Source organism: Theropithecus gelada, chromosome 6, assembly GCF_003255815.1.
Source record: "Theropithecus gelada isolate Dixy chromosome 6, Tgel_1.0, whole genome shotgun sequence".
NCBI classification, from domain to species: Eukaryota; Metazoa; Chordata; class Mammalia; order Primates; family Cercopithecidae; genus Theropithecus; species Theropithecus gelada.
This window is the reverse complement of record NC_037673.1, coordinates 134,676,194-134,693,913: the sequence shown is the minus strand read 5'-3', so window position 1 is coordinate 134,693,913 and position 17,720 is coordinate 134,676,194. Positions and strand designations below refer to the sequence as shown.

The following is a 17,720-nucleotide window of genomic DNA, read 5'->3' as shown; positions in this document are numbered from 1 at the left end:
TTCTCCGGCCTCAGCCTCCCGAGTAGCTGGGACTACAGGCGCCCGCCATCTCGCCCGGCTATTTTTTGTATTTCTTAGTAGAGACGGGGTTTCACTGTGTTCGCCAGGATGGTCTCGATCTCCTGACCTCGTGATCCGCCCATCTCGGCCAAGAATGAAGTATTTTTATGTTTTTTTTTTTTTTTTTTTTTTTTAAATACCAGTTTGTTGAGAGCCTGATGTAGAGTTCTAGAGAAGCTTAGTGGAAGTATTGTGAAGTCATGCTCTCCAAAGTGTTGTCAGTGGACATTGTAAGAATGTGGAAAGTACAATGGGTTTTAGTATTGAAGATAGTTCAGAGACTAGAATGGAAAGGAAAAATGTGAGCCAGGCAATAACAAGAGCTCCCATTTATTGACTACTTAGAATATACCAGGCACTGTGTGCTAAGCAGTATACATCCATAATCACATTTCATTCTCATATCAACCCTGAAAGATGACTATTGTCTCCCTTTGAGGGGAAGCCATTGGGTCATGAGGTAAGGTACGATACCCAAGGTTACATGGTTAGAAGCAGCAGAGCCAGGGTTTAAACTAAGATCTACCTTACCCCGGAGCCTGTTTTCAGCAATTCTCCCAGGTAATTCTGATACACACTAAATTTTGAGAGTTATGTTCTATAACATAGTATTAAATCCTATTTTATTTTTAATTTCATTGGTTTGTGGGAAAACAGAACCAAGATACAATCTGAAGAAGGCAGGATGGGTGTTGGGAGAATTGACAGTGACCTTCCTAAAACATAAAGCAGTTTTGAGAACTTGCTGATAATGGACAGTAGATCTATAGAAAAACAGCAAGTTAGGAATAGTCGGCATGGGGAAAAGGTTTCTAGGGCTTCTGAAAGAAAGAGCAATGTAAAATGAACATTTAGGATCACTTTTACAAATATGTTAGTCTTCACATTTGCAGAATGTTGTAATTAATATAGTTAAGTCTCAACTGGTATTAACTTAGCAAATTGAATTTAATGTTAATTTTTAAAATACTTTAATTTTCTATTTCATTGTTGAAAACTTGTCTAAGTTGTGTTGATCTGCTTTTATGAATTAAGTACAGTACAGTGAACATAATTGAATCTTTCTCTGGTGATTGAAGATCTTTCATACTCTCAGAAATATCATTCTGAATTGCATAATGTAGACAGTATAGAAGCATGGACTTAAAATAGATTGACCCCAGGAAATATTCTGGAACAGGTTTTCCCAACCCCTGGGCCATGGATCAGTACAGGTCCATGATCTGTTAGGAACCAGGCTGCACAGTAGGAAGTGAGGGGTGGGCCGGTGAGCATTAACACCTAAGCTCTGCCTCCTGTCAGATCAGTGGCAGCATTAGATTCTCATAGGAGGCGAACTCTTTTGTGAACTGCGCATGCGAGGGATCCAGGTTGCCCATTCCTTATGATAATCTGAGAATCTAACTAATGCCTGATGATCTGAGGTGAAACAGTTTCATCCTGAAACCATATCCCCACCCAGATCCGTGGAAAAAATGTCTTCCATAAAACTGGTCCCCAGTACTAAAAAGGTTGGGGACCACTGCTCTGAAAGTTTTGTTTAGGTGGAAGAGTGGCATAGGGCAATGAGGTATTTATTTGATTTTTTTTTTTTTTTTTTTTTTTAAGAGACAGGGTCTTCTATGTTGTCCAGACTGATCTCAAACTTTTGAGCTCAGGTGTTCCCGCTGTCTTGGCCTCCCAACGTGCATTTTGGTGGTCTGAAAAATATTTGGACAATAGAGCTTTAACAGAAAATTTAAATAATTAAGTAAAAAAAATTTTTTAAATTGTCCCTTTATGGGCTCATTTCTTAGATTGTAACTCTTATGCAGTCATTTTCTCTTTCTTTTTTTCCTTCTTTTTCTTTTTCTTTTTTTTTTTTTTTTTTTTTGAGACAGTCTCACTCTGTCTTCCAGGCTGGATTATAGTGGCATGATCAGGGCTCACCGCAGGTCACAACTTCCTGGGCTCAGGCGATTCTTCCGTCTCAGCCTCCCGAGTAGCTGGGACTACAGGCACATGCTACCATGCCCAGCTGATTTTTGTAGAGACAATTTCACCATATTGCCCAAGCTGCTCTTAACTCCTGGGCTCAAGTGATCTGCCTGCCTCCCAAAGCGCTAGGATTACAGGTGTGAGACACCATGCATGGCCATAAAGTCATTTTTCATTGATGGCCCACCCTATAAGAATATGCATAGCAGCACTTTGGGAGGCCGAGACGGGCGGATCACGAGGTCAGGAGATCGAGACCATCCTGGCTAACACGGTGAAACCCCGTCTCTATTAAGAAATACAAAAAACTAGCCGGGCGAGGTGGCGGGCGCCTGTAGTCCCAGCTACTCGGGAGGCTGAGGCCGGAGAATGGCGTAAACCCGGGAGGCGGAGCTTGCAGTGAGCTGAGATCCGGCCACTGCACTCCAGCCTGGGTGACAGAGCGAGACTCCGTCTCAAAAAAAAAAAAAAATAAAAAAATAAAAAAAAATAAAAAAAAAGAATATGCATAGCAGTAGGTTTTAGGTTAGAAAAGGGATAGGGGGCTGGGCACGGTGGCTCATGCCTGTAATCCTAGCACTTTGGGAGGCCGAGGCAGGCGGATCGCTTGAGGTCAGGAGTTTGAGACCAGCCTGGCCAACATGGCGAAACCCCGTCTCTACTAAAAATACAAAAATTAGCCAGGCATGGTGGCATGCACCTGTAATCCCAGCTACTAAAGAGCCCAAGGAAGGAAAATCACTTGAACCTGAGAAGCAGAGATTGCAGTGAGCCGAGATCGTGCCACTGAACTCCAGCCTAGGCAACAGAGAGACTCTATCTCAAAAAGAAAAAAAAAAAAAGGCATAGGGATTTTTTTTGTTACTGTTTTACCTCTTTGATGTTAAATGAAAAAAAAAAAAATAGGCCAGGTACGTTGCCTCATGCCTGAAATCCCAGCACTTTGGGAGGCAGAGGTGGGCAGATCACCTGAGGTCAGGAATTTGAGACCAGCCTGGCCAACGTGATGAAACCCCATCTCTACTAAAAATACACAGATTAGCTGGGCGTGGTGGTACGTGCCTGTAATCTCAGTTACTTGGGAGGCTGAGGCAGGAGAATTGCTTGAACCCTGGAGGTGGAGGTTGCAGGGAGCCAAGATCGCACCACTGCACTCCTGCCTGGGTGACAGAGTGAGACCCTGTCTCAAAATATAATAATAATTATAATAATAAATGGAAATAAATAGATACTTGTATAAAGCAGTGACCTCCTTGGAGATTGTTGTAACCTTAGTGATTTTTCATTCATTTGTTTATTTAAAAAATATTTATTGAGTACCTGTTACATGTTGAGAAGTGTGGTAGGCACTGGTGATACGATGGTGAACAAAACAGACTAGAATTTATATTCTTGTCAGGGATGCATCAAAACAACAAAAATTTTTATCAAGTTAATAGATATTCTAGTTAGAGTTCTTGGTTGCAGATAATAGAAACTGATTTAGTTTCCTCAAGCAGAAAAGGAATTTTTCTGGAGGGTATTGAGGAACTCAGAATTACAAGAAGGCTGGAAAACAAAGTAAGGCCCAGCCAAAATACTATTCCAGGAACATTGTGCTCAGGATGCCGCCACTTGTTGGCTGGACACTCAATGCCACCATTACCGGCACCCTGCAATGGAACATGATCAGGCTTGCTGCTAGATAGACCATGCCGCTCATGGATATTTGCTACCTCCTACTATATTCTCTACTGTGATGCAGCAACCATAAAAAGTCTGGACCAACCCTTTGCTTTTTGAACTTCTTGAAGGTTCAAAATCCCAGGCAGGAATATCTAGTTGGTCACAAGGGCATAGAAAAGGGAATATCTGTCCCCCATTGGCCTCCTCATCAGGAGGCAGGGCTGCCTCTCTAACTTGAGATTTTACTGAAACAGTATGTTGGGCAGCCAAATTGTAAATGTCTGCCATAACAGACAAAATAATTTAGCTTTTGGGCTGGGTGTGGTGGCTCACACTTGTAATCCCAACATTTTGGGAGGCTGAGGCAGGAGGATAGTTTGAGGTGACAAGTTTGAGACCAACCTAGGCAAATAGTAAGCCCCCATCACTACAAAAAAATAAAAATTAGCCAGTCATGGTGGTGTGCACCTGTAGTCCCAGCTACTCCAGAGGCTGAAGTGGGAGGACTGTTTGAGTCCAGCAGTTCAAGGCTACAGAGAGCTATGATCGTGCCTGGGCAATCCAGCCTGGGTGACAGAGCAAGACCCCATCTCTAATAATAATAATAATTTAGTAATTGCAAATAGTCCAAGTATAATGATGGAAACAAAATGGGGTCTGAAATAGAGACTAATAGAAGGAAATCTTTAAATGGAGAATAATGAGGGAAGACCTCCACAAGTGGGAGATATTTGGTTAAGAATCGGGTGATGAACTCTCCCAGTTTGCCTGGGACTGGAATGTTCTAGGATGTGGGGCTTCCATTGCTAAAACTGGGAAAGTTTTACACAATGAAGTTGGGGCCACTCTAATTGTGAAGGAACCATATAGGACAAGAGTAGAGGCAGGAGCATTTCATGAAGAAGGAATGTTGCAGGTACAGAGGCCCCAGGTGGAAAAGGTCTTCACATGTTGGAGGAACTGAGAAGTCAGTGTGAATGAGAGGAGTGTTATGTGAGCTGGGAAAGAATAAGTAGTTAGGAGGTAGATCATGCAGGGCCTTTAGGCTATGGTGAGTGTTTGGATTTTATTCTAAGTACAATGAGTTGCTACTGAAGGGAGGGCTTTAGGCAGGGGAATAATATGATCTGATTTGTTTTGTGAAGACCACTCTTGTTGATGGATGGGGAACAGATTAGAAGGGATTAAGAGTTGGAAGTCAGCAGGTGGCTTGGCTCACACCTGTAATCCTGTCACTCTGAGAGGCTGAGGCAGGAGAGTTGCTTGAGCTCAGGAGTTTGAGACCAGTCTGAGCAACATAGTGAAACCTCATCTCTACTAAAAATAAAAAAATGTTAGTTGCATGTGGTGGCGCATGCCTGTCAGTCCCAGCCACTAGGGAGGCAGAGGCGGTAGGATTGCTTGAGCCCAGGAGGTCGAGGCTGCAGTGAGCAATGATCGTGCCACTGCACTCCAGCCTGGGCAACAAAGGGAGACCCTGCCTCAAAAAAAAAAAAAAAAAAAAAAAAGTTGGAAGCAGGTAAGAGTAGGAACCTATTGCGTTAGTCCCAGGTAGAGTTGGTGGTAACCTGAACTAAGGTGTTGGCTATGGAGACAGAGAAATGGATGCATTCAAAATATATTCTGCCTGCCTGCCTCAGCAACATGTCTCTACAAAAAAAAAAAAAAAAAAATTAGCCAGGCATGGTGTGTATGCCTGTAGTCCCAGCTACTCAGGAGGCTGAGGTGGGAGAATGGCTTGAGCCTAGGGGTTTAAGGCTGCAGTGAACCGTGATCACACCACTGCTCTCCAGCCTGGGCGACACAGCAAGACCCTGTCTCAAAAAAAATTAAAAAGTGAAAAGATACATAGATATATATATTTTGGATAGAGAATCAACAGGACTTGGAGGGTTGGATGCAGGCTGTGAAGGAAGGATGAGATCAAGGATGACTTTAGTCATATGCAGTTTGAAGTGTTTTGTTGTGAAGAGAAAACAGATGCTATCAGAAGAAAACTGCTTTCTTTTCTCACCAGATACAGCAACCACTCTCCTTTTATACCCATATAATCTGCAGTTGCTCTTGCCGCAGAGCATGAAGTGTCCCTGCTCCTATCTAAAGCCCTCCCTTCACACTGTGTCCTATTCATTCATTCATTCATTCACTAATGCCAGAGATACAGTAGTTAACACAATGCAACAAAGTCTTGCTCTTACAGAGCTTACATTCTAGTCATGAGGAAACAGACAAATACATTTGTAATATAGCAGATGGTAAAAATACTATGGTGAAAAAGCAGAAGGAGACTATAGGGAGTCCCTGGATTGGAGGGGGACAGGGTGAGAGTTATTATTTTTGATAGGTTGCATAGGTCAGAAGAGACTTCTTTGAGAGTGACGTTTGAGCAGACATCTGAAAGAGCGAGGAAGCCAAACAAGCAGATGTCAGGAGGAATGAGTCATTCCCAGCAGAAGGCAAAGCAAGTGCAATGCCCCTGAGGTGAGTATGCTTGGCGTGTTCATGGGACAGCAAGAAGGCCAGTGTGGCTGCAGTGGAAGGAGCATAGTGGAGAGGGGTAGGAAATGAGGGCAGAGAGGAGTTAGCAGGAGGACAGATTGTGTAGGGCCTTGTAGGCATTTGTGAAATCTGCAAAAACCGAGTCAGACGGAAGCATCTCCTCATGTGTACTACTGCAGTATCTCCCCTCTCCTATATTATCAATTTTCCTTCTCCTAGAATAATAGTTCTCAAACTTTTTGGTCTTAGGACTCCTTTGTAATCTTAAAAATTACTTAGAACTCCTTGCCTTATACCCAACCTTAGGAGAAAAGCATTCAGCTTTTTATACATTGATTATGATGTTAGCTATACATTTCTTGAGAAGCCCATCATCAGGTTGAGGAAGTTCCCTTCTATTCCTAGTTTGCTGGGAGATTTTAGCAGGAACAGGGGTTTTTTTTGCTTTTGTTTTTGAAGAGACGTGGTCTCACTCTCTTTCCCAGGCTGGAGTGCAGTGGCACAATCACAGCTCACTGCATCCTCAAACTCCTGGACTCAAGAGATCCTCTTGCCTATGCCTCCCCAAGTAGCTGGGACTACAGGCAAGCACCATCACCCCTGGCTAATTCTGTTTTTTTTTTCTTTTTCCCAATAGAAATGGGGGTCTCACCATTTTGTTCAGGCTGGTCTTGAACTCCTGGACTCAGGCAACCCCCCTGCCTCAGCCTCCCAAAGTGCTGGGATTACAGGCATAAGCTACCCTACCCAGCCCTTTTCTCTGTATCTGTTGAGATAATCAAGTGAGTTTTTTTTTTTTTTAATCTGTTAATATGATGAATTACTTTTTTTTTTGAAACAGTTTCGCTTTTGTTGCTCAGGCTGGAGTGCAATGGCGCGATCTCGGCTCACCGCGACCTCTGCCTCCTGGGTTCAAGAGATTCTCCTGCCTCAGCCTCCCAAGTAGCTGGGATTACAGGCATGAGTCACCATTCCTTGCTAATTTTGTATCTTTAGTAGGGACGGGGTTTCTCTATGTTGGTCAGGCTGATCTCAAACTCCCGACCTTAGGTGATCCTCCCGCCTCGGCCTCCCAAAGTGCTGGGATTACAGGCATGAGCCACTGTACCTGGACTACATTTTTGAATGTTAAACAACCTTGCATTCCTGTGATAACCTCACTTGGTTGTGACATATGATCTTTCTTATATATTGTTGGATTTCATTGCTAACATTTTGTTGATAATTTTTACATCAGCCGAGCACTGTGGCTCACGCCTATAATCCCAGCACTTTGGGAGGCTGAGGCAGGTGGATCTCTCGAGGTCAGGAGATTGAGACCAGCCTGGCCAACATGGTGGAACCCCATCTCTACAAAAAAATACAAAAACTAGCCAGGCATGGTGGTGTGCACCTGTAATACCAGCTACTCGAGAGGCTGAGGCAGGAGAATTGCTTGAATCAGGGAGGCAGAGGTTGCGGTGAGCTGAGATTGTGCCACTGCACTCCATCCTGGGAGACAGAGTGAGACTCCGTCTCAACGAAAAGGCCACGCACAGTGGTTCACACCTATAATCCCAGCACTTTGGGAGGCCAAGGCAGGTGGATCACCTGAGGTCAGGAGTTCGAGGCTAGCTTGGCCAACATGGTGAGACCCTATCAGTACCAAAAATACAAAAATTAGCCGGGTGTGGTGGCACACACCTGTAATTCCAGCTACGTGGGATGCTGAGGCAGGAGAAACGCTTGAACCCAGGAGGCGGAGGTTGCAGTGAGCTGAGATAGCACCACTGCACTCCAGCCTGGGCAACAGAGCGAGACTCCATCACAAAAAAATTTTGTTGTGTGTACCTCTGTGTTCATGAGAGGTGTTCATCTTCAGTGTTTTGGCTTTTCATGGTAGTGTTTTGGTATTGGTATCAGTGTAATGCTAGCATCATGAAATGATTTGCAAATAATTCCCTCTTTTTTTCAATTTTCTGGAAGAATTTATATAGAATTGGTTTTATTTCTCTTTTAGATGTTTGGCATGATTCACCAGTGAAGCCACCTGGGCCTAGAGTTTTCTTTGTGGGAATGTTTTTAACAAATCAACTTACTTTATAGATATGAACTACTCAGGTTACCCATTTCTTTTGGAGTGAGTTTGGTAGTTTGTGTCTTTGAAGGAATTTGCCCATTTTAATTAGGTTGTCAAATATAGTGGCATAAAGTTGTTAAAAATACTTCCTGGCCGGGCCCAGTGGCTCACGCCTGTAATCCCAGCACTTTGGGAGGCTGAGGCGGGTGGATCACGAGGTCAGGAGATCGAGACCATCCTGGCTAACACGGTGAAACCCCGTCTCTACTAAAAATACAAAAACTTAGCCGGGCATGGTGGCAGGCACCTGTAGTCCCAGCTGCTCGGGAGGCTGAGGCAGGAGAATGGTGTGAACCCAGGAGGCGGAGCTTGTAGTAAGCGGAGATCGCGCCACTGCACTCCAGCCTGCAGCCTGGGTGACAGAGCGAAACTCCGTCTCAAAAAAAAAAAAAAATTTCCTTATTAGCTTTTTAGTGTCTGTAGACTCCATAGTGATGTCTGTCTTTCCTCATATTGGTTATATGTGCCCTCTGTCTTATTCCTGATAAGTCTGGGTGGAGATTTATCAATACTGATCTTTTTTAAAAATCATCTTTTGGTTTCATTGACTTTCTCCATTGTTTTTCTGTTTTCTATTTCTATTCCATTGATTTTGCACTCTAATCTTTGGATACTTTGAGTTTAATTTGATCTTCATTTTTTAGTTTGTTAAGGTTGAAGCTAAGGTCATTGATTTGAGACCTTTTTAAATAAGGATATTTAGTGCTTTAGCTGCATCTCACAAATTTTGATATGTTGCATTTTCAGTTTTATTCAGTTCAAAATACTTTCCAATTTCCTTTTTTGGTTTCTTTTTTGATGTAGGGGTTACTTAGAAGCTTGTTATTTAGTTATTTGCAAATATTTGAGACTTTTTGAGGACCTAATATTTGAGGATCTTTCTGTTATTGATTTCTAACTTAATTTGATTGTCAAGAATATATTTTATATGACTTAAATCCTTTTAGGCACATTGAGATTGGTTTTTATGGTCCAGGATATGTCCCAGAACATCTTGGTAAATGTTTAGTGTAACTTAGAAAATGTATAGTCTGCTATTCTTGAACAGAATATTCTATACATGTCAAGTAGGTCTGGTTGATTTATATTGTTGAACACATCTATATACTTATTAATTTTCTGTCTATTAATCTATCACTTTTTTTTTTTTTTTTGAGACAGCGTCTCACTCTGTTGCCCAGAACGGACTGCAGTGGCACAATCACAGCTCACTGCAGCCTCAACATTCTGAGCACAAACAATCCTCCTGCCTCAGCCTCCCAAGTAGCTGGGACTACAGGCATGCACCACCGTACCCAGCTAATTTTTGTATTTTTTTGTAGAGACAGGGTTTTACCATGTTGCCCAGGCTGGTCTTAGACTTCTGAGCTCAAGCAACCCACCTGTCTCAGCCTCCCAACATGCAGAGATGAGTAATCATATGGGTTTTGTCCTTTATTTTATTGATATGGTGGGGTATGGTGGCTGATTTTCAGATGTTAAATCAACCTTGCATTTCTGAGATACATCCTACCTGGTCATGGTTTCAGTCTTTTGTTTCGTTAATTAGAGTTGGGGCGGTGCCTCACTGTGTCACCTTGAACTCCTGTGTGCTCCAGCAATCCTTCCACCTCAGCCTCCTGAGAAGCTAAGACTACAGGTGCACACCACTGCACCTGGCTAGTTTCAGTAGTTTTTGTCTTGTTGGGAATTAGTTCATTTCATCTAAGTGGTCTCATTTGTTGGCACACAATTATTCATTAATATTTCCTCAGGATCCTTTTTATTTCTGCAAGGTTGGTAGTAACGTCCCACTTTCCATTCCTGATTTTGGTAACTTGAGACTTTTTTTTTTTAATTGTTCAGGCTGACTAAAAGTTTGTCGATTTTTGCTGATCTTTTCAAAGAACCAACTTTTGGTTCTATTGTTTTTCTATTCTCTTAAGTTCTGCTCTAATCTTTTTTCTTTCCTTCCTTCTGCTTGCTTTGGGTTTAGTTTCCTCTTAGGTGGGAGTTTAGGTAATTGATTTGAGATCTTCTTTTTTATTACAGGCGTTTATAACTATAAATTTTTCTCTAAGCATTATTTTAGCTGCATCCCATAAGCTTTGGTGTGTTGTATCTTCATTTTAATTCATTTCAAAGTATTTTCTGATTTTCCTATGATGTCTTTGACCCATTGGTTATTAACAAGTGTGTTATTTAATTTTCTTTTTCTTTTCTTTCTCTTTTTTTTTTTTTTTTTTGAGGCAGAGTCTTGCTCTGTCCCCCAGGCTGGAGGGCAGTGGCATGATCTTGGCTCACTGCAACTTCTGCCCCCTGGGTTCAAGCAATTCTCCTGCCTCAGCCTCCCAAGTAGCTGGGATTACAGGCATACACTACCACACCCAGCTAATTTTTGTATTTTTAGTAGAGATGGGTTTCGCTATATTAGCCAGGCTGGTCTCGACCTCCTGACCTTAAGTGATCCACCTGCCTCAGCCTCCCAAAGTGCTGGAATTACAGGCATGAGCCACCACGCCCGGCCCTTTTTTTTTTTTTTTTTTTTCAGACAGAGTCTCCCTCTGTAACCTAGGCTGGAGTGCAGTGGTGTGATCTTGGCTCACTGCAACCTGCACCTCCCAGGTTTAGGCAATTCTCCTGCCTCAGCCTCCCGAGTAGCTGGGACTACAGGCACCCACCACCACGCCTGGCTAATTTTTGTATTTTTAGTAGAGACGGGGTTTCACCATGGTGGCCAGGCTGGTCTTGAACTCCTGACCGCAGGTGTTCAGCCACCATGCCTGGCCTGTTTAATTTTCATAAATTTGTGAATTTTCCAGATTTTTTCTGTTAACTGATTTCTAATGTTATTCCATTGTGGTCAGAGAACATAGTTTGTGTCATTTCAATCCTTTTAAATTTATTGAGGCTTATTTTATTTTATTTTATTTTTGAGATGGAGTCTCACTCTGTCACCAGGCTGGAGTGCAGTGGCACGATCTAAGATCACTGCAACTTCCGCCTCCCAGGTTCAAGCGATTCTCCTGCCTCAGCCTCCTGAGTAACTGGGACTACAGGCATGTGCCACCAGGCCCAGCTGATTTTTGTATTTTTAGTAGAGACAGGGTTTCACCATGTTGGCCAGGATGGTCTCAATCTCTTGACCTCATGATCTGCCCGCCTCAAGCCTCCCAAAGTGCTAGGATTACAGGTGTGAGCCATTGCACCTGGTGAGGCTTATTTTATGTTCAAGCATATGGTCTGTTGTGAGAATGTGCAATGTGTGCTGGAGAAGAATGTGTATTCTACTGTTGTTGGGTAGAGTGTTCTCTAGGTGTCTTTTAGGTCTGATTGGTTTATAGTGTTGTTTAAATGAGTTTTTGAGGTTTCTAAAAATGGTATCACTGGGTGTGGTGGCTCACACCTGTAATCCCAGCACTTTGGGAGGCTAAGGCAAGAGGACATTCGAGCCCAGGAGTTCACTACCAGCCTGGGCAATAAAGAGAGACCTTGTCTCTAAAAAAAAAATGCAAGGTGTGGTGGTGCAAGCCTGTAGTTCCAGCTACTTGGGAGGCTGAGGTGGGAGGATCACTTGAGCCTGGGATGTCGAGGTTGCAGTGAGCTGTGATCATGCCACTGCACTCCAGCCTGGATGAGAGAGTGAGACCCTGTCTCAAGAAAAAAAAAAGTGGTACCATACTAAATGGGCTCTCTCACTGGCTGCCTTGTTATTCTCACCCAGGGCCGTTGCATTTGTTGTTCCGTCATCCTAGAACTTTCCTCCCCAAGATAATCCATGATTTTCTTCCTCATTTCAGTCTCATCTCTGTACATATGTCTTATAAGGACCTTTCCTGACAGACTTCCCAACCCCTGTGTTTTTCTTTTCATCCTTCTTTGTTTTGATTTATGCTATTTATCACTATGTGAAAAAGTAGAGAGTATATTTATTAGTCTACTTGTCTCTTTTACTCTTTTGTTCATTGCTACGTCACCTAGTAGGTACTCAAAACGTATCAAGCTTCCATATGTGAATTTGGAAGTTCTGAAGTCAGAGCAGAGGACTTGATTAAGATAGAAAAATTGGGGAATCATTAGCTTAGAGTGAAAATTTAAATTCATAGGTAGAAGAAATTACCTATGGCTAGAGAGAAGAGATAAAAGAGAAAAGGGCCAGGGCCTAGCCCTGATGAATCCAGCATCTATTACAGGTTTGATAGGTAAGGAGGCCTAACAAAATTGACAAGGAGCAGAGGAGAGGGCACAGAGGTAGAAGCATCATGGTTCTTCTAGTGTAGGGGCTGCCTGTACTAGAAATAAAGAACTAGGCCGGGCGCAGTGGCTCATGCCTGTAATCCTAGCACTTTGGGAGGCCGAGGTGGGTGGATCACTTGAGGTCAGGAGTTTGAGACCAGCTTGGTCAACACGGTGAATCCCGTCTCAACTAAAAATATAAAATTAAAAAATAATAATGGCCGGACACGGTGGCTCATGCCTGTAATCCCAGCACTTTGGGAGGCCGAGGCGGGTGGATCATGAAGTCAGGAGATCAAGACCATCCTGGCTAACACGGTGAAACACCATCTCTACTTAAAATACAATAAAATTAGCCGGGCATGGTGGCGGGCGCCTGTAATCCCAGCTACTCCGGAGGCCGAGGCAGGAGAATCACTTCAACCCGGGAGGCGGAGGTTGCAGTGAGCCAAGATCGCGCCACTGCGCTCCAGCCTGGGCGACAGAGCAAGACTGTCTCAATAATAATAATAAAATAAAAATACAAAATTAACTAGGCATGATGGTGCATGTTTGTGATCTCAGCTACTCAGGAGGCTGAGACAGGAGAATCACTTGAACCAGGCAAGCGGAGGTTGCAGTGAGCTGAGATCGCACCATAGAGCTCTAGACTGGGCAGCAGAGCCAGACTCTGTCTCAAAAAAATAAATAAAAATACAAAAATTAGTCAGGGGTGGTGGTGCACGCCTGTAATCCCAACTACTTGAGAGGCTGAGGCAGGGGAATCGCTTGAACTCAGGAGGTGGAGGTTGCAGTGAGCTGAGATTGTGCCACTGCACTCCATCCTGGGTTCCAGAGGGAGACTCCATCTCAAAAATAAATAAATAAATAAATAAAAATAACTAAAAGAGTAGGAGGTGCCATTGAAGCCAACAAAAATGGAGTAGCCAACTTAATGGAAGCCGACGTGAGGTTCAGAAAGATAATGTGGCTGGAGAAGTGACTGTCAGATGCTGAAACATGAAGGCTGTTGATAGCTTTGACAAGAGTAGAAGAGTGGTGCAGACAGAAGCTGGACTGGCTTATGTGTACTCAAGAGTGTGTAGACCAGTTTGTAAAATAATAATTCAGTTTATAAAATAATAATTATTCAATCAAGTCTTTTAATAGAATCTGCAAGTTGAATCTAGTAAGTTTCCCTCCCTTCTTTTTGGCTTTCTCAGTGTTTAAAAACTCCCATATTTGGAAATGCTCTAGTAATTCCTTAAAGATTGAAAATGAGTAGATGTTAAATGCTATCTAAACCAGATGATCCTGGGATCTTCCCACACCAGCTTCTGGGAACTGGGAAACTTCTAACTAGCTAGACAGAACTAAAGTACCATCTTCATCATCTCTCCATGACCTAGCACTTACATTCTTTGCAATCAGTTGACATTTATTTTCATATAAGTGTGTAGGAAAGAAGTACCGTGATCTTTTTTAGAAAAGACAGGGTCTCACACTATCACCTAGGCTGGAATGCAATGGCACGATCACAGCTCACTGCAGCCTCGACCTCCTGGGCTCGATTGATCCTTCCACTTCAGCCTCCCAAGTAGCTGGGACTACAGGCGCACGCTACCACATCTGGCTAATTGTTTTTTTTGTAGAGACAAGGTTTCACCATGTTGCCAAAGCTGGTTTTGAACTACTGGACTCAAGCGATTCGGAATCACCTTGGCCTCTCAAAGTGCTGGGATTACAGGTGTGAGCTACCAAGCCTGGCCGCTGAAGTAGCTGTTTCTATTTGTGAAAGTAGTTTTCTGCTGTCATTTATTTTTGACATCTTGTCCTTGGACTATATGAAGATGTTAATCACCTTAATTATCCCTATAATAGCTACTAGAAACCTAAAACATTGGCACAAGAGAATAGAGATTTGAGAAATAGACATATGCATATATGTAATTGGTAATTCAGCCAAGATAAAAAATAATCAAATGGAGAAAGCATAGTCTTTTTAACAAATTGTGCGGGAGCAATTGGAAATCCATGTATTAAAAGATAAAAGTTCTTTAACCCATGCTCTACATCATGTATTAAAATTAACACAAAATGGATCGTAGCTCCAAATCTAAAACTTTAAACCATAAACCATCCGAAGAAAGGCCTGGCACGGTGGCTCACGCTTGTAAATCCCAGCACTTTGGGAGGTCGAGGCCAGTGGATCACCTGAGGTCAGGAGTTCAAGACCAGCCTGACCAACATGGTGAAACCCCATCTCTACTAAATATATGAAAATTAGCTGAGTGGAGCCAGGTGCGGTGGCTCATGCCTGTAATCCCAGCACTTTGGAGGGCCGAGGCGGGCAGATCATGAGGTCCGGAGATTGAGACCATCGTGGCTAAGATGGTGAAACCCCATCTCTACTAAAAATACAAAAAATTAGCTGGGCATGGCGCATGTAGTCCCAGCTACTTGGGAGGCTGAGGCAGGAGAACGGCGTGAACCCAGGAGGCAGAGCTTGCAGTGAGCCGAGATCGTGCCACTGTACTCCAGCCTGAGTGACAGAGCAAGACTCTGTCTCAAAAAAAAAAAAAATTAGCTGAGTGGTTGGGCATGGTGGCTCACACTTGTAATCCCAGCACTTTGGGAGTGCAAGGTGGGTGGATCACGAGGTCAGGAGTTCGAGACCAGCCTGGCCAACAGTGAAACCCCGTCTCTACTAAAAATACAAAAATTAGCTGGGCGTGGTGGCGGGTGCCTGTGGTCCCAGCTACTCAGGAGGCTGAGGCAGGATAATTGCTGAAACCTGGGAGGTGAAGGTTGCAGTGAGCCAAGATCGTGCCACTGCACTCCAGCCTGGGCGACAGAGGTAGACTCCATCTCACAAAAAAAAAAAAAAAAAAAAAAATTAGCCAAGCATGGTGGCCGGCACCTGTAATGCCAACTAGTCAGGAGGCTGAGTCAAGGAGAATCACTTGAACCAGGGAGGCGGAGGTTGCAGTGAACTGAGATCATGCCACTGCACCCCAGCCTGGGCGACAGAATAAGACTCTGTCTCAAAACAAACAAACAAACAAAAAATTCCAAAGAAAACGGGACAATTTTTGTGACCTTGGGTTGGGCAAAAATTTATTAGATACAATGCTTAAAAATGGATACAGACCAGGCGTGGTGGCTCATGCCTGTAAACCCAACACTTTGGGAGGCTGAGGCAGATGGATCACTTAAGCCCAGGAGTTTGAGACCAGCCTGGGCAACATGGTAAAACCCTGTCTCTACAAAAAGTACAGAAATTGGCTGGGGATGGTGATGCACACCTGTAGTCCCAGTTACTCAGGAGGCTGAGTTGGGAGGATCGCTTCAGCCTGAGAGGCAGAGGTTGCAGTGAGCTAAGATTGTGCCACTGTACTCCAACCAGAGTGACAGAGTGAGACCCTACCTCGACAACAACAAAAAAAGATAAGTTTCAATTAGCTAATTAATTCCAAACTCTTAATAATATGGCTCTTAGCATAATTATTATGGTGTGTTCTAGAGAAGCCCCTTCTGAAAACCTCATCTAGCTTTCCCCTGCCTTCTCAGGGGAAAGTTGAAGTTATATGAAGTCCTGTCTGTCATGGAGACCAGGCACCCAACTCCTCAGTGCCTCACCAAATCTCCTTTCCTACCCTACCTTTGATTGATCCGTTCATGCATCACTGGCTTCGTGACTTTGACTGTATCTCTTGGCTTCTTCCTCTTGGGCTTTGGCTCCTGCTACTGCCTAACTATTTTTCCATCTTCCAAGTTAGGCTACCAAGAGAGGGAACCTGATTGGCCTAGATTATTTTTCCTTATTCTAGACCACTAAATAGATGTGTTCAACCAGCAATATGGTCCAGTCATCAGTGGCTGGGGGGTAGGGTGGATGGGGACATAGGGCAATGTTTGGAAGGAGTCTAAGGGGAAAGGTATAGAATGTTGGTACGTATAATGTGGACTATACCATCAGCTGGTACCATGAGCAAGAGATAGGACCATGTGTGTGATAAAATCATAATATCCATAGTTATCATAAAGCAAAATGTTGTTATTCTTATTTTCTTCTTCCAGAAACCATTGATCATCAAGCTGCCTTCCAGTTATGGCTCTCTTATTGTATAGCTACCCATCCTAAATCAGTCCATAATAGGTAGTACGATAAGTGTTTAGAGAAGGAGCTTTTGCCTATTCTCTAGGTGAGAGGTAGAGATCTCAAAGTATGTGGCAACAGGATAGAATTGTGGATTAGTTGGAAGGTGTTATCAGAGGCCATTTGATAAGACCCTCTTGACTCTGAATATAGCACCCAAACCATGCCTTTCAAATAAACAACAGTCCATCTTCTTATACTTTAGTCTGTTCCTGTGTAAGCAATTCTCAAGGCTAGTTCTTCATGACATTGAGCCATTTTTTTTCCCTGATGGGTTTCATAGTATCCGTCCTATAATGGTCATCATGCTATTTGATTTTAGTGTGTCCTTTTTTCTTGCATGATGCTTCTTTTGCTATTTTTCTTCTTGGCTTTTCATCTTTAGGTTTGTTGAGGTCCTTAAATCCTGATTGTCAATGTCCTAGGATCCCAGAGACAAAATGGACTTCTTCTTCTTCTTCTTCTTCTTATTATTATTATTATTATTTTGTCACATAACTGGAGGGACTGAACTTATGTTTGCTTTCTGTTAGAAGAACTAGTGCATCTAAGACAGTCAGCAGCAGAATTTGGTTTGGCTAGTTAAGACGTCCATGGAGATGGAATATCATGCAGTCCAGGTAGAAAGATGTTAATGGGCCTGTGAAGACAGGTTGCCTACCCAGGGCTTCTCAAACTTGAGAAATCACCTGGACATCTTGTTAAAATGCAGATTTTAATTCAGTAGGTTTGGGGTGTGGCCTCACATCTGGAAATCTGCATTTCAAAGAAGCTCCCAGGAGATGTTGATGCTGCAGGTCTGCAGACACACTTGGAGGCATAAGAACTAAGGGGTTTAATATTCCCAAACAGGCATCAGTGAACAGAAGCTGCCTATATCGCTCCCCCTCGATGCCAGAGAACTTGAATAGGCCAAGACTGAAGCAGGTGGAAAAATTCAAGGACAACACGATACCAGACAAAGTTAAAAAAAAGTATTTTTCTGGCCAAGGAAAACTCAGGAAGGTAAGAACATTTTAAGATGGAAATCTTATTCATCTTCTCTCT

At 43.2% G+C, this 17,720-nt stretch overlaps 1 protein-coding gene across 2 annotated transcripts in view; it reads left to right on the top strand.

The window, feature by feature from the left end:
- Nucleotides 1-17,720, top strand: part of CDC25C (cell division cycle 25C) — a 57,241-nt gene that overhangs the window by 32,211 nt on the left and 7,310 nt on the right. For both annotated transcript variants that reach the window (XM_025386963.1, XM_025386964.1), the window contains one exon: nt 17,526-17,678. In XM_025386963.1, coding sequence (XP_025242748.1) covers nt 17,526-17,678 — 153 coding nt within the window. The remainder of the gene's footprint in view (nt 1-17,525; nt 17,679-17,720) is intronic.